The 23,941-nt window shown below is 51.0% G+C and overlaps 1 protein-coding gene across 2 annotated transcripts; it reads left to right on the plus strand.

The window, feature by feature from the left end:
* The first annotated feature begins 1,945 nt into the window (after window positions 1-1,945).
* On the plus strand, window positions 1,946-23,797 carry APBB1 (amyloid beta precursor protein binding family B member 1). Of its 2 annotated transcripts, none has more exons than XM_055318062.1 (14): window positions 1,946-2,086; window positions 9,017-9,751; window positions 15,273-15,451; window positions 15,551-15,607; window positions 15,687-15,772; window positions 15,888-15,951; window positions 16,408-16,557; window positions 16,932-17,059; window positions 17,471-17,585; window positions 17,726-17,810; window positions 18,090-18,173; window positions 22,700-22,815; window positions 22,961-23,137; window positions 23,222-23,797. In XM_055318062.1, the coding sequence occupies exons 2-14, from the start codon at window positions 9,031-9,033 to the stop codon at window positions 23,387-23,389; spliced, it is 2,130 nt and encodes a 709-aa protein (XP_055174037.1). In that variant the 5' UTR covers window positions 1,946-2,086; window positions 9,017-9,030; the 3' UTR covers window positions 23,390-23,797. The 2 variants fall into 2 exon arrangements, with proteins under 2 accessions (XP_055174037.1, XP_055174038.1); XM_055318063.1 differs by having other exon boundaries at window positions 15,276-15,451.
* Window positions 23,798-23,941: the final 144 nt, after the last annotated feature.

Consider the following 23,941-nt stretch of genomic DNA (forward strand, 5'->3'; position numbering starts at 1 on the left):
TAAAATAATGTAATACATAAGGCCCTCTTTGTTTTGGTACTTACCCACCTTTCCAGCTCATCTAATGTGATGAAAATACTTCAAATAAGAATAATTTGCCATAATCACATCCATACCGGCCTTCTTGTACTTCTCCTTGGAGTTGGAATAATCTCTTCTTCTGGCTGACCTCCACCTCCTTTACCCCTTCCCCTCACATAAGTGCCATTTCCTTATGAAAGCCTTTCCAAACCTCCCAGGTCAATTTTAGTCCACCCATAGCATCTCTCAAGATACTCACCACATTTCTAACCCCATGTTTAATATCTCTCCCCTGTTATTCAAGTTTCATGAAGATAGGGACTGAATCTTGTTTCTTTACCTGTTCCTAGTACCAAGGACAGTGCCTCACACTTAATAACAATTTGTTGAAAGAAAATTAATGGATGAATGAAGATACCTTTCCACTTTTGGGTAATTACTCATCTTTAAAGAATGAAGGTCAGATGTTATATCCTTCAGGTTGGGTTACAGTTAAATCTGATTTATCTTTGATTCCTTCGATTCTAGGTTGGGACCTCGTACATGGTTCCCACATCATAGATGTTTGTCAAATCCTAATAAACTCTTGGCCAGGAGTTGATAATTATTGAAAATGAATGATGGGTATATGAAGGTTCATTAAACTGTCAGTGTCCTTTTATATATACTGAAGTTTTCCATAATAAATAAACTTAAAACATTTATATTCACCTCAAGTTAAGTGAAAGCGTAGTCAAGGATGAGCTTGAGGCTTCTGGCTTGGGTAATCCAGTAGGTGATAGTGCCATGGACAAAGTGGACTTGCATCCAGCGCAGTGTGTGTGTGTGTGTGTGTGTGTGTGTTGGGAGGATTCTTTTTCATCCCAGTGAAACTTCTTAGGAGGCCAAATAAAACAGATGAAATAAGGAATTTAGATTTGGACACCTTTAGTTTTGGGTACTTTGAGGGCTTCTCCAGTCAGTTGCTCCACGGTTAGCATTTACAATAAATTGAAACCTCTGTCTTAGAGGCGTGAACCACTAGAAGGTTTCTGGATGGGAACACACTTCCCCTCATAACCTGGATGGCCTCTCATCCACTGAGCCGACCCCTGGGAATTAACACACCATCCACACCATCCGGGGAGTAGTCTGCGCAGCATGGCGCCCCTCCACTCCCTCCTTCACACTCTTCCTCCACACTTTCCCTTTTTCCTCCCGTCTGGTGAATTCCACCAGGGGAGGATTTATTCTAGGCACGGACGAGAGACCCTGGTGTCACACAGCTTCGCCTCCAGCGGCAGGGGTAGAGGGCTACGAAACCTCGGGGTCTCGGTCTGCTTTCGCCACTTACTTGTGACTGCAGGCAAGTCGCTTTACCTTTCTGAATCTCAGCATCTGTCTCTGAAAAAAAATAAGGGGAACGGTGGCGTCTCCACCCACACGGCTGATGTGAGGACGGTGCCTGCAGACGGTTTAACACGGAGCCGGGCACAGCGCGAGCGGGCAGTAGGCTCGCTCTACTACCGTCAGTCAGCCTCGCGGCGTCCTCGCCTCTCCAGCAGGCCGCCGGGGACTGCGGCCGCCGCCTCAGAGCCCCTCCTCACGCGGCCGCGGCCCGGCCCGGCCACCGCCACAGCCGCTCGCGCTCCGTCCAGCCCCGCCGCTGCGGCGCGCGCGCCGGGGTGCGGGCCCAGGGCCCTGCGGGGCGCGCTCGCTCAGTCCGCGGCCTCGCGGCGGAGGGCGGGGCCGGGCCGGGCCGGGCGGCGGCCGCGCTCTGGCACCGGGGGCTGAGGGCCGGGGTCCCGCAGGGTGGGGCCCTCGGGGGAGCTGCGGCAAGCGCCCTCTGCGACGGGCTCGCGCGCTCGCGCCCGCGCGCGGCCCAAGATGGCGGCCCTCCGCCCCCTCCCCGCCCCCCTCCCCCCCCCGCCGCCGCCGCCCGGCGCGCGCCTCCGCGGCTCGGGGCGCGGCCCCGCGGCCCGCGCGCTCCAGGGCGGGGGATGTTGTGATGGAGAAGGCGCCGCGGAGCCGGAGCCCCGCAGCCTGAGCCACCTCCGCCACCTGGGCCTGGGGCCTCCCCGCGCAGGTAGGAGCTGCCCCAGCCCCGGGGCTAGCCCCGGAGGCCGATCCCGACCCCCCTCTGCGGGCAGCGGACCCCGCAGCCCCTTCCCCGCGGCGGCCTGGGGGGCCCCTGGTCAGGCCACATCCCCGCGGGCGGTGCTCCCGCCGCGCGCGTTCGGACCGTCGCCCAGGCCCCCACCCCCCACCTTGTAGGCGCCACCTCGGTCCTCACAAGACCCCCTCCCCGACCTTTATTTACCTCTTGCCCCTCGGGGCTGGAGCGGGGCGAGTCTGGGGGCCACGCAGCGAGGGGCGATGGGGGAGGGGGCAGGGGCTGGCAGTGGGACGTGGGGTGGGGTAGGCAGGGCCCTCGCGGATTTCTGCAGGGTCCCGGGCCTGGAATCAATCCGTCCAGTTGCCGCATTCAGTTGCCCTCGGCGACCGAGGGGTGTGCCCTGGGGCCCACTGTGTCCCCGGCCTAGCCAGGAGGCCCAGCGCTAGCAGAAGCACTCCTGGAGAGCAGTTTTCCAACCGCCAATTCAGAGGTTATTCCGAATCCCGTTTTGCATCTGCCTGTGCATTTCTCGCATTCCCAGCCTCCCCAGCATAGTCCCATCTCCCTCTACTCTTTCAAAGCCCAGACCTTGCCTGCACTTGCTGTCATGTCCTCACTTCCCATTCATTCTTGAAACCACTTCATTTGGTCTCTGTCCCTGACACCCACTGACACTGCTGGAGCCAAGGTCACCGGAGACCTCCATGTGTCCGACTCCAATGGACACCTTCCTGGTATCCCCCTTTCCTTTTAGTAGTATTCGGTGGTGTGTGTTAACGCTCCTGGAAGCATTTTTTCTGGTTTCTCTTGTCCGGCATTGGCATTGTCTGCTCCTTCGTGGTCTCATTTGCTACCTCCTTCCCCTCCCTTTAGATGTTGGTAAAGCTCTTATTTCCATCCTGAGCTGTGCTCTTTCATTCTGTACTTTCTCCTCTGGTATTTTGTTCACTCCCAAGCCTTCAAATTTCATATATACCTGTTAGTGATTCTCAGATATATATACATATATATACATGTATATATACGTGTATATGTATATGTATATGTATATGTAATGTATATGTATATGTATATATCTGGCTCAGACCTCTTTTCTGAACTCCAGATTCAGCTGCCCTCATGACATCTCCATTGAAGTTCAACAGAAATTCCATACCTACAGATCCCAAGCTGAATTACCGTCCCTGCATTCCCTCCCTACCCTTCCAAATCTGTTCTTCCTTCAGCTCTCGGAAATGGCTACTTTCCAATCAGTTATCCAAGCTGGAATCCTGGGCAACATTTTAGATTAACCTCTCTCCCTCACACTCTCCATCTCATGTCACCAAATTTTGTCACATCCGCTACCTAAGTATTTTTCAAATCCATTCGTTGTGCTCCATCCTGACTGCTACCAAATTTAACCTAAGCCAAAATTCTTTTTTTCCCTCATTGCTCTAACATCATACTCTCTTGTCTACCTCCCCTTAAATACTCTCAACACAATGTGATCTTTTTTTAAAAAAAAAAATGCTTCTATCTGACCATTTATTCATTCAACGAATATACTTTGAGCACCTTTCATATACTAGATACTGTGCTAGGCACTGAAGATATAACTATGAACAAAATAGACTGAGATCTTGTCCCATAATCCAGGAGGGAATCAGATAAGAATAAAATGACAAGTGTAATAAATACCATGAAGCGGATGGTGAATAGTGCCTTGAGACTACATAAGAGCACAAGCTAAATTGGTCTGGGAGGTGTAGAGAGAGAGGGCCAGGGAAAGCTTCTCTGAGAACCTGACATTTGAACTAAGATGTAAAGGGTAAGTTCGAGTTATTTCTGCGGGTTAGCAGAAGGGAAGAGCAGAAGGGAAAAAGGCAGAAGGGAAAAGAATCACCTGCAAAACGCCTTGTGGAAGGAGAGAGCGTGATGTCTTCTAGGAATCAAGAGAAGGCCAGTAAGGCTGGAGAGCAGAGTGCTGGAGCTGGCAGAGGCCACACTGAGCATGACAGTTTAGGCCATGTTAATAATTTTGATCTTAAGATCTTTGTCCTTGGTGAAGATTGTGATGGTAGTGGATGTGGAGAATAGATGAAGTTCAGACGTTTTCCTCAGAGAGGAAATTTTCAGTATCTGGGGATGGATTAAATGTGGGGAGTGAGGGAGGCAGGGAGGCAGTAGCGTTAAGGATGCTACCCCCTGCTTCTGTTTTGCACAACGGGATGGGTGGTTATATTAGTCCATAAACCAGGATCCTGAAAGAGGACCAGTAAATGTATGGGGAGAGAGAAACATAAGCAGGCATGTTTGTTTGAGAGGCCTTTGAGACATCCAGGCGGAGATGCTGAATAGGAAGTTGAATGTACACGTCTGGAGCTTGGATGAGGGGTCTGAAATGGAGATGTAAATTTTGAAATAAGCAGTGTATAGGCGGCACCGGAAGCTGTGGGCACAAATAAATATTTATCTTGAATATTCAATGAGAAAGAGAAAAGGGCCTAAGAACAAGCCATGAGAAATATCAGCATGTAACAGCTGATAGAGGAAGGTGAGCCAGCATAAGGGTCTAAGAAGCCACTGGACAGGAACTAGAGTATGTAGGAAGAAAACCGGGAGATGTAGAAAACCGGGAAGCCACGAGTGAAAGTTGGATGGGAGGCAGGCTGTCAAGTAGTGCTGAGAGTAGAACCAAGATGATGTGCGGGTTGGATTAGATGACACAGGGTCCTGCTGACCTTGGCGAGAGCTGTTGCTGAGACATTCTGGGAGTGAAAGCAGGATTGGAGAGGTTGAGCATTGAGTGCGAGGTGAGGAAATGACAACAGTGAGTAGAGACAGCTCTTTCAAGAGGTTTGCTTGAGCTGGATGGGGAGAGAGAAAGAGCAGCTAGTGGCCCTGGAAGACCATTGGTCAAGACACATTCTGCTTTTAAGTTGGTAGATAGTAGATCCCATTGAGAAGGAGAGGTTGATTATTTAGAAGAGAAAATGGGTGAACAGTGGTATAAAATTCCTGGAAAGGCATGAAAGGAAGGAACCAATTAAGAGATGAAGCAGTTGGTCTTAGGAAGAAGGATAAAAGGATAGGTGCCGAGGTCAGCAAATTAATGTTTGTGGACATTCCCCAATCCATTCCATTTCCTCTGGGAAGGAGGAGGGGGAGATCTTCCTCTGGGAGGGAGGGGTGGTGCACCAGGTGGTCCAAGGAGAGTTGTGCTCTTGTCTCAACTTAAAAGTCTTTCCTTGAGCAGCTCCTTGCTGATGTCTGGGCTAGAGTACAACTCAGACTCCTGTAGTGCTCTGTTCCTCCCCCCATCATACTCCATCATTTATTCAACAAATAGGGAGTGCTTATCGGTGCCAGGGACCGTCCAGACCCTGGCACTGCACTGCATTGTAAGGGGTGGTTTCCCTGCTATACTGTGTGCTCCACTGGGGAGGGACCATTTCTTCATAATTCGTCACTCTTCCCCATGCCTAGCACAGTGCCTTGCAAATAGTAAGCTGTCAGGTTAGAGGACTCTTGACCTTGAGTAGGATGTACCCCCATCCCTGTAGTCAATCTGAGCCCCTTCACACTTAGTGGCCACTCTTAGCTCCTTGCCTTGAGCCAGAATCCATGTGGCTCTTTCCGTCCTTTGAGAGGCTTCAGGTACACCTAACCCCAAAATGTGTGCCCCTTCTTGAGGATCCTGGGTCGCTGGTTATCCTTTGATCTCAAAAAGTTAGGTGATGGTGCCATAGAATGCCTTGAACCAGGAGCTTAGGTTTCAGTGCTTGTTCACAACAGAGCTTCTGCATTTCTCCCCCAGTACTTTCTGCCCTGCTGACCAGAGGGACAGGGCTGCCTTGGAGTTGATCTGGCTCTTCACTGTCCCAGCCTCACAGTGTATGTGCCTTTCCCAGATCACACCTCCAAGTGCTAAGGAGGTCAATACCATGCTGACCTCTTAAAAACCTGGCTCCATACACTGCTGCTTCAGAGAAGGACTCATCGTCTCTGTGATCCTCTCAGCTTGCCATAGTCACAGGGTCCTGAAACTGAGTGAGGATGCCACTGTGGAACAGCCTTCAAGTCAAGACGTCAGTGTACACTAATTCCCTCCCTCCCTTTGTCCCAGATCTTGGTCCTCACTGCTCTGGGACCTCCTGCCTTCTCAGGTACCCTTCATCATTCTCCAGAAGCCTCTCTAATACTCCTATTGCCCACTTGCAGCCCATGGGGCTGCACAAGGTTTGTCTCAGTGTCTGCTCCCACTAGCCTCAGCCTCCAAATCCCTCTTACCCCCTGAGAGCACCTCAGGGTAGCTCTCAGCTCTAGGCACACGTTGTCTGTTCCCTCCATCCTTCCCTTCTGTCCACATCGAGGCTCCACTGTGTGGCACACACACCACGCACACTCCTTGGTAATGGGAACGTGAAGTCGAATAAGACAGTCTCGGGTGTTTGGATGGAATGGGGCATTGGGTATCATGAGACATGGAGGAGGGAATGGTCCTCTGAGCAAAAAAGAGAACGGAACAGGAAAGCCTCACTGCTCAGGAGCTGTGCCTGCCGAGCCAAGTTTTGAAACATGAGCAGAGGTTCTCACTCAGGGAGACAGGATTCCAAGCGGGGGGAGCACTGTAAACAAAGAGCCAGGGCTGTCAGGGTGTGACATGTTCTAGAATCTGCCATATTTTGTGAAGCTGAAATGTAAAGTGTGAAAGAGGCAGGGAAGGGGGAGGAGGTCTGAGAGGTCATAGGGATTGGCTCAAGGAGGCTCTCGATGTCCTGCTAGTGAGCACAGATCTTATTCTGAAGGTAGCAGTGAGCCATCTAAACTTTCCAACTGGGGAGTGACACAATCTGGTTTCCATTTTTGGAAGATTACTGTGGTTCTAGGTAGTGGCAGAGCTGTTTATTTTTCTTGTTTATGCCAGTGACCATGAGTTTGCTTATTACCCAGGTGGAGCCACACCAGGCAGGTCTGCAGTTCCACATGAGGCAGACACACAGGAACATTTTTTCATCCAGGTCACGATGTGTGCACAGTGTTGTGCTAGGGTTTGAGGAGCTAGGCATGATGGAAAAGCAAGCTATGGCTCCTGCCCCAGGACCATGTGCTGTACCTGAGGCACAGCAGAGCCTTGGTCAGACAGCCTAAAGCACCTCACTGGCAATGTGTGTTCAGAACTGAGAGCTACCCCGAGGTGCAGGGAGAACCAGGACAGGGGGTCAGGGGAGATGGAACTCTTCAGTGGGGGCTAGGGGGGAGAGAGAACGCTCAGGTGAGAAATGGGGGAGAAGGAACCACACGGTGGGAGTCAGAGAGAGAGGTATGCAGTGAGGGGCAGCCAGTGAGACAGAGTTGTGTGCTGAAGAGAAGGGTTGAGGAGGAAGAGAGGACTCAGAGAGGGGATGGGGGAAGTGGAAGGCGACACGGAGCTAAGAGGGCCAGGATGAGAAAGACTTGGTCAGGGAGGATGGCCTGTGAAGTGGTGACAGTGAGGGTCCAGGGAGTAAGCACTTTATAGTGGTGGTCAGGGAAGGAGGACACTAGAGCAGTAGAAGGTGAGGATGGAAGGAGGCCTTGATGGGATCACTGGGTAAGGATATTTAGGCAGTGAAGGTGTTCCACAAAGAGGTTGTAATGAGAGAGGGGTCAAGGGGCAGGAAGTGGGGGAGGGCTGTCACTGTGGAAAAGGAGATCCCCTCACCTGCGGCAGGTGGGATTTGTTTGGGCCACCACGAGCAGTGGTTGAGACACAGTGACATGACCAAAATGTGTTTCCTGCAACTGGCAGAGGAGATGCTAAAATCGGGCCTGGAGGAGATAGGAGAGCAGACTTACACATTCATTCAACAAATATTTATTGAATTCCTGTTCTGTGTCAGGGTTTGTTACCGTCTAGGCATATTGTATTGAAAAGAAAAAAAAAAAAAACCAAAATCTTCCACCATGGAACTGAAATTGCAGTCATGGGGAGACAATGATTAAACAAATAGTGGAAATAATATTGATAAATAGCTTGACAGATGGTGCTAGGCACTAGGGAAGGTTTGCGTGTTGCTGAGAGAGGGCATGGTGGCTTGCAGTTTTAAAAGGGTGTCAGGGAAAGCCTCACTGAGAAGATGACATTTGGATCAAGACATAAAGGGCTGGAGGGTACAGGTCAAAAGCTCCTGTTGATTGAGGCATGAGGCATTATAGGGCCTGGCAGATGGAGTGGTGTCCAAAGTAAGATATTTTATAGTAACAGTCATCAAGATGTAGCTTCAACTGGCCAATTCAATTCATGAACTGAGGCTGAAGGTCTTTCCTTTGTGACCTTCCTTCCCAGGTCCATGCCCTTGATGGTCTATAGCTCATTCTCTCCTATTCTCACAGTCCCTAGTAGGCCTGGGCTTCAGGGCTGGTTGATGATAGGAACATTGCCTAGGGAGCTCACAGTAGGAAGTTGTGGATAGCAACGTGGCAAGAGGAAGGGGGCAGAGTGTGTCCAGTCCCAGAACACATGAGCCAGTCCCACACCAGCTGGGTCCCTGGCACAGTAAGCCCTGGTCAGATAAGTGGGGGTGGGGATGCACAGAGAGCCATTGTGTGGAAGCTCTGCTGTTGAGATTGAGGGCAAAGCAGGGGCTGGCTGTGCTGTCTCAGAAAGCTCAGGGCTGGGGATTTGGGGCTGGGGTGGATTGTAGGCCTGGCCCTAGCCTTTGGTGGAGATGGTGGTTGAGTGGGTGGTGGTGTGGGGGGACAGGAGTTGAGCCTAGTCATTGTCATGGGAAAATAGCTCACAGGACACAGCAGTGGGTGCTAGTCTGCTGAGCATAAGGGAGATGACGAGGTACGGAGCACAGCCCCAGGCAGAAGCAGGGGTGCTGCTGTCTTGACCTGGAGGCTCAACCACAGTCTCCTATCCTCACCCCACAGGATCTGCCAAGGCCATGTCTGTTCCATCGTCACTGAGCCAGTCGGCCATTAATGCCAACAGCCACGGAGGCCCTGCCCTGAGCCTACCCCTGCCCCTGCACACTGCCCACAACCAGCTGCTCAACTCCAAGCTGCAGGCCACGGCTGTGGGACCCAAGGACCTGCGCAGTGCCATGGGGGAGGGTGGTGGGCCTGAGCCAGGCCCTGCCAATGCCAAGTGGCTAAAGGAGGGCCAGAACCAGCTCCGGCGGGCTGCCACAGCCCATCGTGACCAGAACCGCAACGTGACCTTGACCCTGGCAGAGGAGGCCAGTCAGGAGCCTGAGATGGCACCCTTGGGCCCCAAAGGCCTGATGCACCTGTACTCTGAGCTGGAGCTCTCCGCCCACAATGCAGCCAACAGAGGGCTCCGAGGATCTGGCCTGATCATCAGCACCCAAGAGCACGGGCCGGATGAAGGAGAGGAGAAGGCGGCAGGGGAGGCTGAGGAGGATGATGAGGAAGAGGACGAAGAGGAGGAGGAGGAGGACTTGTCTTCTCCCCAAGGGCTGCCCGAGCCCCCGGAGAGTGTGGAGGTGCCCCCCAGACCCCAGGCCCTTGCAGACGGTCCCCGAGAACACAGCAAGAGTGCCAGCCTCCTGTTTGGCATGCGGAACAGTGCAGCCAGTGACGAGGACTCCAGCTGGGCTACCTTATCCCAGGGCAGCCCCTCCTACGGCTCCCCAGAGGACACAGGTACCTTATGGAGCTTGACATGGGGGATCCGGGAGGGCAAGTGGACAGGGGTCAGGCCTCTCCAAATCAATGTTAGGGCCAGCCTAGACATGAGCCACAGAGCTGGTGTCCTCATAGTCCTCAGCAGGCCATATCCAGGTTTTCCTGGATGAAACCATTCCTGATATTCAGAGTGTTTGCACAAGTTGCTAGGTCCATCCATCATGCACACACTGATGGATGGTGGACTTAGGTGCATTTATGGAGCACTTACCAGGTACTGCCCTATGCTTATCATTAATTGTATTCCATCCTCAGAGTCATACTGTGAGTTAGATGCTATTATGATGCCCATACTTCATACATAGTAGGCCTGGAGAGGTTAAGTAGCTTTCCCAAGTCACAGACAGTCTGGGATCATAGTAGAACTGAGTCTAGACCTGAGCTCTTGTCCTTGCTTATCCTGCCACTGATGCACACAGCATGATGAGCCAGGTATACTTAAGTCAGCTTTTAACAGGCCAGATCTGGAGGCAACAGCAGCACCTCCCCACAGATGTCTACTTGGAAAGACTGAGATCGGTTGTGTGCAGAGCACTACTCTGGGTGTTGTAAGGATACCATTTTGTATTCTTTGTATCAGGAATAGAATACTAACTAAAAGTTAGGAAATAAAAGAAGAAAGAATGAATATATCCATCTTTGTGGGGTGGGCAAGAGGGGACAATAGGTATTGGACTCCAAGGACTGATCATTAAATGTGTCCCAGTTAAATAAATTGAATTTCTGTATTTCCTGATGTCACATAGAGATGCAGACAGAGCTGAGCAACAGAGGATAGAGATAATGGGTTGTAGCTACAAGCCCAGAGTTTTCTGGATTGGAAGACAAGTAAAGATTAGGAAGGACTCGGGTGTGCACCTGGCAGCAGGCACCATACCAGACCCCAAACTGTGGAGCCTTTGCAGGGGACCATGTAGTTCATGCAGGTGAGCCAAAGGCAGTACAGCATCCCCTTTCCAAAAACTTAACATGGATATTTTCAAACATCTAGAAAAGTAGAGAGAATAGAATAATGAGCCCAATTTATCCATAACTCCGTTTTAACAGTGACCAACATATGACTAATTTTGCTGCATCTATACCCTGACCTACTCTTGGGTCCTAGCCTATTTCAAAGCAGATGCTCAAATCCATAAGTGTTTGTTTACTCATGCATTTCTAAACAACAAAATTCTTCTAAAAATTTTCACAAAACCATTATCATTAGTACAAAAATTCAGCAATAACTTCTTAATATTATCAAATATCCAGTCAATATTTATAATTTCCTAATTGTTTAATAAATGACCCCCCCCACACACACACACATCCTGCTATTTAAAGTTTTGATTATTTGGATCAATAACCAGTTAGTTGGAGACCTTTCCGTGGTGGATGTGTATCTTAAAGTTTCTTTGGGTCTGTATGTCATGCTTCCATTCCTCCGTCTGTCTCTCTTTATTTTTGCTTGCAGAGTGTTGTTTTAAATTAGAGACACATGTTATTTATCTTGGGTTTTCCAGAGTCTGGATTTGTAGACTCTCCATGTGGTGGCATTGAGCAGGTTTCTCTTCCCTTAGATTTCCTGCAGATTTGGTAGTGAGTTCTAGAGCCTTGATCAGATTTGGATTTGAGAGGTTTTTTTGTGTGTGTGTGTTTTGCTTTTGCAAGAACGTTTCATAGGTGGTATTGAGTACTTTTATCAAAGGCAAAGTCTGGTTGCTTCTCTTTTCTGTGATGTTAGTAGCCTTCAATGGTCATTGCTTGGACCTCCTTTTAAAGGAGCAGCTGCTACTTCATTCCAGCCGGTTATCTATAGGGTTGCATGGGGGGGGAAATGTCATCCAGTCAGTTCATGCCACTTTTCAAGGAAAACCAAAAACTGGACATTGATGTGAAATAGCCCAATTTCTAAATGTTAGCAGCCAGTTCCGTTTTTTTACAAAGTACCATGCAGGCCACACAAAATCTGAGTCTTGTATTTGTCTGTAGGTTGCTAGTTTGGAACTTCTGCCCTAGCTGTGGGGTATGAGACAGAGGCCAGATACTGGAGAGCCTGATTGGTCCAGGGGCTGCTGGGGTGGTCACTGTAGTAGCTGCACATGTGAACCGTCTGGGAGAAGGAGACCAGAACTGCCGAAGAAGTGGGAAGGGCCTGCTGGGCATGGGCATCAACCTCAGCGAGAGAGGACAGCCAAGGATCAAGCTCTGGTGGAGGCTATGGAAAGTGGAGGGAATGGGGTGGGGCCAGCCTCGGAAAGGGTTGAGTCACTGCTTACTCTTTTGTAATTGTGGTGCTGTGATCATGAAGGCCATGGAGGAGGTCTGGGTTCCTGTAGGAATGGAGTAGCATTGGGCAAAAGTTATTTTGTCCTTCCCAGCCTAGGATCTCCACAGAGTTGTTGATTGAATAAATGAATGAATGGAAGAGTGAATGAAATTTACTACCTGTGTTGAGTTCATACTCAGTGCCAGACCTTGTCCTAAATGCTGAGAAGGCATAGCACAAGGGACAGAGGTTCCTGTCCTCATGGTGCTCACCGTCTAGGGGGGTACAGAGAGAGACAGGCAGCTCTGATCAGCATGGTGAGCACTGGGATGGAAGATGTGCAGGAGGGCATTCAGCCTGTGTGCATGGGGGTGAGGGGGTGGGTCAGTTTTGATACGTGACCTTTACATGTAGGCCTGAAGAAGGAGTGGGTGATAGTCAGGTGAAACTTGAGGGAAGGAGGCTGGGCTTGTAGAGGATGAGGGGCATGAAGAGCAGGGAGAGAGAGACAAGGGGCGTGGGGGCTGGTGATCAGAAATAAGGCTCGAAGGCAGAAGGTTAGAGGCTCATAACAGCACACACACCCCGGGAGGAGTTTGAGTTCTATCCTGAGGGCAAGAGAAAATAATTAAGATTACTAAAGTAGAGAATAGTTCAGCATTTTGAAACAATCATGTGGGCTGTAGTGTGCAGTCCACATTGGAGGAGACTAGGCTGGAGGAGGGAGCCCACCTGTGAGGCTGTTGCTGTGATCCAGGTAAGAATTCCAGGTAAAAGGGAGAAGCTTGAACTACTGTAGTGACATGGGGATAGAGAAGAGGAAAGAGCATTATGTGACTCACTGACTCCCGAGCAAATGGCTATACCTGTTTCACCATGACGGCATGCACGGATGAATGAATGAATGATGCACAAACCTTTGAATTCGTGCGTCAGTGCCTGAATGAGTCGATGCAGGAGTGAAGATGTACATTCCTGAATAAATGTGTGCATGTGGTGCGGCAAAGGCCTTAGTGGGGCTGTGCTTGGAGGGAGATGTGCCAGGCTCCAGAAGGGCCTCCCAGATGGTCAGAGGGGGAGAGCAGCCCGCCCCTCCAGGACAGATCGGAAGGATGAAGCTCTTTGAAGCAGGAAGGTACAGGCTAACAGGGATGGCAGATGGATTGGTGTGTGACTCAGTCAGAAGATGGTGAATTGGTCCCCAGATTCAAGAGGTGTGTGACCCTTCATGAAGAAGGGTATGTCTGTGGAGGGCACGGTTGCTCTTGCTGTTGGTGCTCCTGAAAGGTTCCACAGGAGAGCCCTAAAGGCACTGGAGGGTCCCTGGGGAAGAGCAGGCATTTTAATTCCCTGGGGTCTGAGATGAAGGCAGGGTGGAGAGAGAAGAGGTGATAATGGCTACCTAGAAGGCTGAACAGGCAAGAGCCCCTCCTCCATGGGCCTACCTCATTTGCAAAGAGGGTGGTGAGGAATCTTGTTTGCATCAGGTGTGCGGCCACCTTGAGTGACCACACCTGCTCCCAGCCCCTCTGTGTGCCTGGTTGCCCAGCAGCCTGGGTCTGGGGACTGCCTGTATCCTCTGTGCTGCCTCTTGGACCAGTCAGGATTCCTGGTTTCCCTGGTAACGGGAAGCACGTCAGCAGTCTGGGCGCTCCCAACCGTCCTGGTGCTGCGGTTGCCGAGGAGACGCTGCAGCCTAGCTGGGCCCTGGCAGGTGAGGGGGGCTGTGCAGGGAAGCCCCAAGCCCAGCCTCAAGCTTGCTGGGGCCCAGCCTTCAAGGCCCACTTTTGGGCTCAAACTGCAGGGCAGGTCCTGGGCAGGGGAGGGATCCCCGTGAGCTCTGAAGCCACACCCTTTTTGTGCTGAGAGCTAGTCTTTGCAGGGCCCCAGGTGGCTGAGGTATTCCTGAGGGGCTGAGTTTCCTGGTGTCCTCCAGACTGGGTTTGACTGTGGCACTCTGATGCCCATTACGGGGTGGGATGGAGATTCAGAATTGGGGGAGGGGAGTCAGGATTAGAAAGAAGAAATGTGGGCAGGAAGGGCTACGGTCTTATGAGGACCCTCTATTCCCCACCCCCCCCCACGGAGGTCCCCTCCCATGGTGGTCCTGGCCCCTCCTTAGTGAGCGCCAGGCGGGGGAGGATCTTGCCTGGCAGGCGCTCTGCCCTGGTGAGAAGGGGGCGGGATGAGCTTTTCTCTGCAGCCCAGCACCAGGCTGTGAGCCCAGCTGGCTGGGCTGGAGGGGCTGTGAGGAGGGAGGGTGGAGGCAGGAGGGGCTGGGAACCAGCGCCATGTTCTCCCAGGACTTTTTCCTGGCCATCATCCTTCAGGACAGCAGCCCAGGTGAGGGGTAGCATGAGGCTGGGCAGAATATGAGGTGGGGCTGGGTAGGGAGGAGAGGCAGAGGAGGCATAAGCTGGGTTACAGGGCTGGAGTGGTGTGGCTCTGCTGGAAGAAGAGGGGTGTATGTCACAGGTATACGTGCATGTGCATAAGACGTTTGCCTGCATCTGTGTGTAGCAGGGGTCAAGGTGTGAGTGTGTGTGGTATCTGCACACACGAGGCAGAGGTTGACTGACTGTGCATTCACTATCTGTGTGGTACCCACACATGTGTTGGGGGTTGTTGTGGGTGTGGTCTCTGTACACATGTGGTAGGAGCTGATACATATAACCGTGTGTGTGCATACCTCTGTATGTGGTGATTGCGTTAAGGTATGGCTGGAGTTGGGTTGTGTGTGTGTTTGCCCCTGCACATGTGTGTGCACCTGTGATACCCACCGTCTCTGCTGGTATTTTCTGTGTATGTACACCCTTGTGTTTGTGGTGGCTGCACAGGTGTGTAGTAGGGCTTGTATGTGTTGTGTGTTTGAGTGCACGTGTGTGTGCAAGAGCTGACAAGTGTGTGTGCGCCTGAGATATGGGCATATATGATAGGAGGTCAGTTAGGGTCACCCAGCCTCCTTCTCTCTCTGTCTTCCTCCTTCCCTCTATGTGGGCACATTAGCCAGGAGCAGGGTCCAGGAGGAGACCTGAGTCATGTCCCCTGCTGGTGGTCCCCCCATGTTGTGGCTCCCGACTGCAAGCTCTAGGAGGAAGCAGGAACTTTGTGCTGGAACCCTTCCCCCATCCCTTCCTGTCCACCATGGGATCTCCACGAAGGGATTGGCATAAGTACCCACTGTCTGCTTGTTGGGTGGGTAGACCCTCATCAGTCCCCCCACCCACCCAGCAGATTCCTTCTGGAACCCCAACGCCTTCGAGACGGATTCCGACCTGCCAGCTGGATGGATGAGGGTCCAGGATACCTCAGGGACCTACTACTGGCACATCCCAACAGGGACCACCCAGTGGGAGCCCCCAGGCCGGGCCTCTCCCTCACAGGGGAGCAGCCCCCAAGAGGAGTCTCAGGTAAGCTCACAGGCCTGTTGTTTTTTGTACAGGGGTGGAGGGGTGTTGCTGCCAGAACAAGACAAGCTACCCACTTATTGCTCCTATCCCTCTTCATAGCTCACTTGGACAGGCTTTGCCCATAGAGAAGGCTTTGAGGATGGAGAATTTTGGAAGGTGAGGGGACCTGCTCTACAATGGGGGAGCTGGAGAAGGGGCATCATTTTGGTCCTGACTCCTCTCTCCCCTTTCCAAGGATGAACCCAGTGAGGAGGCTCCTATGGATTTGGGACTGAAGGACGCTGAGGAGGGGGCATTGCCCTTCCCAGCTCAGAGCCTCAGGTGACTGGGAAGGCATGATACAGTGGGCTGGCAGGGGGGATAGACCTCTCTGGGAGGGGCATTAGGACAGCTCCACGTTTGAGCACCTGTACCAAATGTTACCATCTTCTTCCAGCCCAGAGCCATTACCCCAAGAGGAGGAGAAGCTGCCCCCACGGAATGCCAACCCAGGGATCAAGGTTTGTTTAAGACCAATGCCCATTCCTCAGGCTGGGGCTCCTCTATGTGCAGGAGACCCCCTGTGTCATGTTCTGGGGGGCATCTCTGGTCTTAGTAACCTCTCCAGGTCCTGAGTTAGGAGTTTTTCCAGTCTTAGCATAGATCCCTGTTTCTGAGCCAGAGGCACATCAGTGTTTCACTCAAGCAGCCCAGTGGCTTGGCAGGGGCTCCATCCAGGCTTGACTCAGATGCTTCCTTGTGCTAGCAGGGGCTAGCAGGGTCTCCTCTGAGACCATCCCCCTCCCGCCAACTATATCCTGTTGGAGAGCTTTTCAGTCTTAGCTCAGAGCATCCTCCCAGCTGCCATGTTCTGAGTCAGGAACTCCTCTGCTCTTAGCAGAGAGTGTCCTGTGTTGGAGGTCCTCTGGTTCTAGCTCAGACCCTATACCTCCCACCCCCTCTTCTCTGTCTGGCAGTGTTTCGCCGTGCGCTCCCTAGGCTGGGTGGAGATGACCGAGGAGGAGCTGGCCCCTGGACGCAGCAGTGTGGCAGTCAACAACTGCATCCGTCAGCTTTCCTACCACAAAAACAATCTGCACGACCCCATGTCTGGGGGTTGGGGGGAGGTGAGGGCTGAGCTGGTGGGTATGGTTCAGTGGAGAAGTGAAGGGAGCTGTGACAGAGAGGAGAGCTGGGCTGCCCGAGCAGTGGCTGGGGGAGGGAGGTGTCAACCCCTTGCAAGTGACAGCTTAGTGAGATTGTTGTGTGATCCCAGGTTGGGGCCTTGGGAGATGGTTTCTAGCAATGACCAGATGATAAAGGGAGTCATGTAAGGGATGACAGATGTGACCTCTACTAGAGTGAAGCCTGCAAGGTGGGTGATCCACCACCAAGGCCAGGACCCCACAGCTGTGGCTGACCTCCCCTGAGCTGGAGGTGGCAGAGATGAGTCACCTCCCCAGCTGGGGCTCCACTGAGTGCCTGCTTCCTGGGCCCACAGGGAAAGGACTTGCTGCTACAACTGGAGGACGAGACACTAAAGCTGGTGGAGCCGCAGAGTCAGGCCCTACTGCATGCCCAGCCCATCGTCAGCATTCGAGTTTGGGGCGTCGGGCGGGACAGTGGAAGGTGGGAGCTGTGCCTGGGACCCTAGGGTGGGGGCTCATCTGGCAGTCAGATTGGGGGCCCTCCTTCCTGACTCTATTCTTTGCCTCTCTTATGCTGCCGGAACCAGAGAGAGGTACTTATACCTAATTTACCCTGACCATTCCTCCTCCCACACCAGGACCAGATACCTCAAAGCACCCAAGTTCCCCTATTCCGCCCTGCCCCTTCTTGCCCGCTGTGCTCGCCCATTTTCCTCCACCTCGGCATGCTTGCCTGTCTACCCACCAGCCAGAAGGCAGCACCCACAGGACACCATCCTGAGGGCAGAAGCCCTGAAGGAGCTGTGATGGACAGGGAGGGCATGGGTGGGGTAGGGATGATGCCTCCCACTGGATGGCACTGGGAGACACTGAGGTGCCCCTCCCCCAACAGGGACTTTGCCTACGTAGCTCGCGATAAGCTGACCCAGATGCTCAAGTGCCACGTGTTTCGCTGTGAGGCACCTGCCAAGAACATCGCCACCAGCCTGCATGAGATCTGCTCTAAGGCACGGCCCCCTCCGCTCCCTGGACTAGTTGGCACCTTTGCTCTACAAGGATGTGGGTGGGGTCATTGAATGGGGGTGGGGGACTCTGGGGCAATGAAGCCCTAATGGACTCTCTCTCGCTCCTCCCCTCCTCTCCTCAGATCATGGCCGAAAGGCGTAATGCCCGCTGCTTGGTAAACGGACTCTCCCTGGACCACTCTAAACTGGTGGATGTCCCTTTCCAAGGTCAGTGCCACAACCCTGCCAGATCCAGCTCAGCTTTGTTAGAAAGGTGAGGTGACCCAAGAAGAGGCATAAGCTACTACATGGACATGATAAAAAAATGGGCACATAGAGACTAAATTCTTTGGATCAAATAAGTGGAGGGACTTTGGTTAAAGGGAGGTGGGGAAGGGCTGGAGGTAGGGCCTTGGATGGGTGCATATCCAGCTTATGCCCTGGTGGTGGGGCCTGGGAGTGAGCAAGGTCTGCCACCATGGCTGATCCTCCTTTTCTTTTCCACAGTGGAATTTCCAGCGCCTAAGAATGAGTTGGTACAAAAGTTCCAAGTCTATTACCTGGGGAATGTGCCTGTTGCTAAACCTGTTGGTATGTATGTTCTTCTTCACCCAGGGACCACCATCCTGATCCCAAAGCTATGCCCCCACCCTCTGCCTTCTAAAACCTTTTTTTACCAGACCTCCCTCATGCTTGATGTCCCCCTGCTCTTTAAAATGCATCCCACCTCCTGTACCTCTGTCCTATCTGCATTCTGTGTCCTGCCTTATACCAGCAGTTGGCCTGCCTTCACTGAGTTTGAACCATTGAACTAGGCACATAGGAGACCCACTCTTGCATCTCACAGAGAAGCTTTGATTGGGTTAGGAGGTGGGTCTTAGATGACTAGAAATACCAGATAGCAGCTGGGAGCTGGGTTGGGTATTACAGCACTAACCATGAGCTGTGAGCATCCAAAGAGGAAGCAGTGAGCATAATTGTGACATGCTTTATTGCTTATGAAGTACTTCCTTATATGTCGTTTAATTTTTGATGTTCCTATGAGGTTGGGATTATGTTAATATCCATTTTGTAGATAAGGAAACTGAGGTAGAGACTATCTGATACTGTCTTATATTTCTAGTGCTTTCACAGTACTTGTTATTTATTTTTCATTCGTTTAACAAATACCTATGAAACTTACCATGTGCTGGGTCCTGGGAGAACAATGATCATAGCTTTCATGGAGGTTACAGAAGGTTGCAGCAGAGAAAAACAAAACAAAACAGGAAGTAGTCAAATAATCATATTAATAATAAATGTGTAATTACAAATTGAGTCATTCATTGAAAGAAAGTAGCAAGGTACTATAAAACTATGTGAGAGAGGAACTTCATTTAGTCAGAAAAGACTTCCTTGAGAAAGTGACATTTAAACTGAGATCAAAAAAATCAATTGAGGCTAATGTGGTAAAGTGGGATGGAGATAGGAATAAAGCAGGGGAATATCATTCCAGGCAGGTTAAACAGTGTAGAAGTGGATCCACAGTGGAGGGCACTTTGGTACTTCAAAGGCATTGAGAGAAGGCCATTGGTACCAGATGAGGCTTGGGAGTTGGGTCACAAGTCAGACCTTATGGACCACATTAATGATTTGTTCTTTATCCTAAAATCAGTATGGAGCTATAGTTGAATTTTCAGGAAAATACTTTGCATAATCAAATTTGAATTCTGTAAAAGTTGGCTTTGGTTATACCATGGAATAAAATGTTTAGCAGGTGGAGGTGGATGTGAGGAATCAATTAGGAGGATCTTGGAGTAGTTATGGCTGGTAAGAAGAGTATCATGGACTATGGTGGAGCTGAAGAAGAGTATGCAGATTGAAGAGACGTTTAAACAATTAGAATCAACAGATCTTGGTGATTGACTGAATGTAGGACAAGGGACAGAGGCATTCAGGCTGACTCCTGGCTTCCTGGCTTTGGAAACTAACTGGATGGTGATGCCATTCTGTAAAGGTAGTAGACATTGGAAGAGGCCAGTTTTGGTATGGAGATTGGAGTTTGGTTTCAGATATGCCAAATTTGATGGGGAAGCTGAGTGACAAACTCAGGTTGGCAGTTGGATTCACAGAGGAGAGGTCTGGGTTGCAGATTCAAATGTGGCATTATTGGGTTATAGAGGTAATCAAAGCCATGAGTGTAGAGGAGACTGATCCCTGAAAATAAGCAGCCCACAGTGAAAAGAGAAATGAGGCTAGGCCTAGCTTTTAGACCCTCAGCATTTAATGGGCAGAGGAGGATGAAATTGACAAGGATTGTGGGAGCAGAAGAAGAGAAGTGGGAGGCAAAAAGACTGCTTCAAGAGGCGGTCAAGTGTCACATCAAAAGATACTTAGGAAGAACTCAACTGTTTGATGAATGGATAAATGAACACATGAAACAATGAATGAGACTTACCTCAAATGACATGGCCAGGAAGTGGGAGGCCTAGGGCTCAAACCTGGTCATCTTCAATTCTCTGCTCTTTCCCTCAAACCATACTGACTTTAATGACGAGCACCTTAGATCCAATAAGGAAACCCTTCTTAGAAAGAATGGAAATTGAGCTAGGGTTTGAAAGGGGGCCTGTCTTTACAGAGGGTAGTTGGTATTCCACTTGGATTCAGTGGCAGTGCCACAGACAGGGAGCCAGAGGTGAGAAAATAATGTGTGGGGAGCAGGAAGGAAGCTTGACTGACTCCTAAATCTTTGCTTTCATTTCTTTCTGTTTTTCACCCTCAACTTCCAAACCCTTGTTGCTTCTTCCAGTTACTGTCCCTACCCCCCTTCTCTATCCACCTTACATAGGTTCTCACGACGATGAAGCAACTGTCTACGATCCTTGACTGCCCCTCTGCTGCCCGTCACTTCAATGGTCAGCTCCCTAAACTCTCTAAACTCACTTCCTGCTTTGTCTTTTGCTCCCTTTTTAACCTCCAGGAGTTTAACATTGGCTCCTCCTAAAGCTGCAGCATTCATTCATAAATCATTCATTTATTTAACAAGTATCTGTAGGATGCCTATCTGTGTGAGGCACTATTCTCAGTTCTTGGTTCACATTAATGAACCAAACTGACAGATTCTTGCCTTCAGGTAGCTGACAATTTAGGCAGGAGAGACAGACAATAATGAAATTATGTAATATGTTGGAAGGCAACATGATATGGGGAAAAATGCACAGTAGGATAAAGGGGATTGGGAGTGCAGGACTGGGGGACAGGGTATAGGTTTTAATCCTGAGTTGTTACCAAATATGGAAGACTGTTTGTAGGCCACATTGCTCCACTATTTTCCCTACCTCCACACCAATTCTCCCCACACTCCAAGGTCAGGCCCCATCCCCATGGCCCCATGAGCTTTGATATCTTGTCCACACTCATGGTCTTCGAGATTTTTCCATAGACTGGAATAAACGGCAAAAACACCATAGCCCTTGTCAATTGACCTGACCCACTCAGGAACTGCCTGTGTTTTCACCCTTCTGTGGGCTCCTAGGTTACTTGGTTATACCAGTTTGGTTGCATTTGCCCATGTTGCCTTGAGGGTGATTTGCTCAAGCATCTGGAATTCCTTAAGTAGATAATAGATAAGCCCTGTGCTAGGATTGGGGACACAGAGATGAATTAAACTTGCCTTCCCTCCTTGAGATGGCCACAGCCCAGGGTGGAAAAAGGTTTTCCAGGAGTTACAAGATGTGCTAATAGTTGTCCCAGCAGCATCCTCACTCTGCCCTGCAGCAGGGAAGGCTTCCTGGATGGGTCTTGGGTGAACCTTGAAGGATGAGAATCAGGAGTTTCTCACACAATCAAGAGGGAAAGGGCACTCTAGACAGAGGCTTTTCCACAGTTACAGCCTGTGTCCCTTGAGGGCATATTCTTCTCTTACTTTGTATTCCCAATCTGCCTAGCAGGGCATTTGCCAAGATTAGATGTTAATAAATGCTACATAAATCATTTGAAGCTCAGGGAGTAGTAAAATATGAGGCTTGACAGCTCAGATGAGGCCAGTTTTTGGAGGACTTACATAATTAGGAGAGGAATTAGGCCTTGATCCAGCCAAAGGTAAGATGAACAAGGCCAAGATGAGGGAAGACTTTCAAGGAAGACATTTGTCCTCTTCCTTGTCTGCCCACAAAGGGTCCATGTGGTCTGCTCCTGTGGGAACCCAGAGGCACTGAAAGGGGCAAGAGGGCCCTGGAGTGGGCCGCAGAGCTGCATGCTTTCATGTTGGCACTGTTTAACCTCTTAGTTGTGAAGGTGAAGACATGGTAGATCACAGCCCATTCATGAGAAGCGTGGGACTGGAACCCATGCCTCCACTGTGCCGTGTGCTTCCTCTGCCTTGCATCTCTGCTGAGTGCAAGCAAAAGTGGGATGCAAGAGTGAACTGTTTAATAGCAGTTTGAGTGGAGGGAACCACTGTGTTACAGGGGGATATTGATTGATTGATCTAAAAGCTAGGAACCTTCTGTTCCTTGTCCTCTTAATACATTGTAGAAATTACCAAAATTACTGAACCTAACGAAGATTTGACAGTCCTAGTTCTGAAAACTAGAAATATAGAGAAGAAGCAGAGGAACTGTAAGCTTCGGTTTCCTTATCTAAAATGGTGGTTAAAGAATCAGTTGGGAGATTGTTGTAAGGTGTAAATGAAATTGTGCACTGTAATGACTGGCATGCACAGTGGGATACAAAAGTCAACATAAGTGGATAGAAAACAAAACAAAGATTGGGTCATGGGAGAGGAGTGGCTTATAGGGGCTGATTTGGGAGTCCTTGTTGTATGATGCAGGGTAATGTCTGAATGTGGGCAAACACCAAGAGCCAGGATGTGGGGAGGTCAGAGTTTTGGGGAATCAGTTTATTTTGGAGGCTGAAGGAAGAGGCAGAGTCAAATAAGAAAAACCAAGCCTAGGATTCAATATGGAAGAAACCAGGAAAGTGCTAAATCACTGAAGCCAAGGAGGAGGGCACCCAGGAAGGGGTATCTGTGCAGCATCATCCAGGGCTGTTGACTGGTGAGGTGGGGATGGAGCAAAGGCCCTGGGGCATCCTCTCCCCATCCCTAGTGGTGTCATGTTTGTGTCCATATCTTCCAGGGGTAGATGTGATAAACGGGGCCCTGGAGTCAGTCCTGTCCTCCAGTAGCCGTGAGCAGTGGACCCCAAGTCACGTCAGCGTGGCTCCTGCTACTCTTACCATCTTGCATCAGCAGGTAAAGACCAGGGTGGGAGAAGGCTTGGCTATGCCTTGCCATGGAGGGGAGCCTGGGGTGGTTGAGGAAGAGCTGCCAGTAAGTGGATATGCCAGTAGAAGAGAGGGTTGGGCTGTTCCTTCCTAACTGGGTTCTGTCCCTCTAGACGGAAGCAGTGCTGGGGGAATGTCGGGTGCGTTTCCTCTCCTTCCTGGCTGTGGGCAGAGATGTCCACACATTTGCATTCATCATGGCTGCCGGCCCAGCCTCCTTCTGCTGCCACATGTTCTGGTGCGAGCCCAATGCTGCCAGCCTTTCAGAGGCTGTGCAGGCTGCGTGCATGGTAAGCATGTAGGGTGGTGGAGTGATGACGCCCACTCCACATGGGGCAGGCTGGAGACTGACTGCCCCACCTGCCTCTTTGCAGCTCCGCTATCAGAAGTGTCTGGATGCACGTTCCCAGGCCTCCACCTCCTGCCTCCCAGCACCCCCTGCTGAGTCCGTTGCCCGGCGTGTAGGGTGGACTGTCCGCAGGGGCGTTCAGTCGCTGTGGGGTTCGCTCAAGCCCAAACGCCTGGGGGCCCATACCCCTTGAAGCCCTCAGTCCTCCCTCCACCTGCTTGCATTGAGCCCCAGGGAACTCAAGGGTGTAGAGCAGGGAGGGGCCCTAGAGGCTAGCATTAGGCCTCAGGTCCCCCCCAAAGTTGCCCCACTCCAGTAGCTGGGGTTCCCTGCCTAGGGGCTGGGGAGAGAGAGACCTCATCCCTGCAATGAAGTGACAATACTGGATTGATAAGAGGAGCAAGAAGCAAGGCCAGCCCCGGGCTCTCCACCCCCATGTTTCAGGTGGAACAGGAGGAACTGGTCTAGGCCAGGCCCCATCTTGGTAGGGTCCGGCAGGGGCAGTAGGAGGGGACTGGTTCAGGCATGGGTCCCCTCCCCCCTGTTCCATGGGCACCTCTGCTGTACTGATATCACTAATAAAGTCTGTCTGCCCTGCTAAGCTGTGTGCCTTCCTGTGCCTACATCACACCATCACCTGCAGTACCCCGATCCCTCGTTCAGATCATATTCACAAAGCCACCTTGTCCTCCCTGATTTGTTTATTATTATTTTAAAAATATTTTATTAATTTATTTGAGAGAGA

The sequence above is a fragment of the Nyctereutes procyonoides genome, unplaced genomic scaffold, assembly GCF_905146905.1.
Source record: "Nyctereutes procyonoides isolate TBG_1078 unplaced genomic scaffold, NYPRO_anot_genome, whole genome shotgun sequence".
Classification (NCBI taxonomy): domain Eukaryota; kingdom Metazoa; phylum Chordata; class Mammalia; order Carnivora; family Canidae; genus Nyctereutes; species Nyctereutes procyonoides.

Bases quoted from the DNA above. Each gene is read 5' to 3' on its own strand.
- APBB1 (XM_055318062.1), top strand. From the start codon at position 9,031: ATGTCTGTTCCATCGTCACTGAGCCAGTCGGCCATTAATGCCAACAGC. The intron at 9,752-15,272 runs GTACCTTATGGA...CCACCCACCCAG, and splicing joins CGGCTCCCCAGAGGACACAG to CAGATTCCTTCTGGAACCCC. The intron at 15,452-15,550 runs GTAAGCTCACAG...CCCTCTTCATAG, and splicing joins GCCCCCAAGAGGAGTCTCAG to CTCACTTGGACAGGCTTTGC.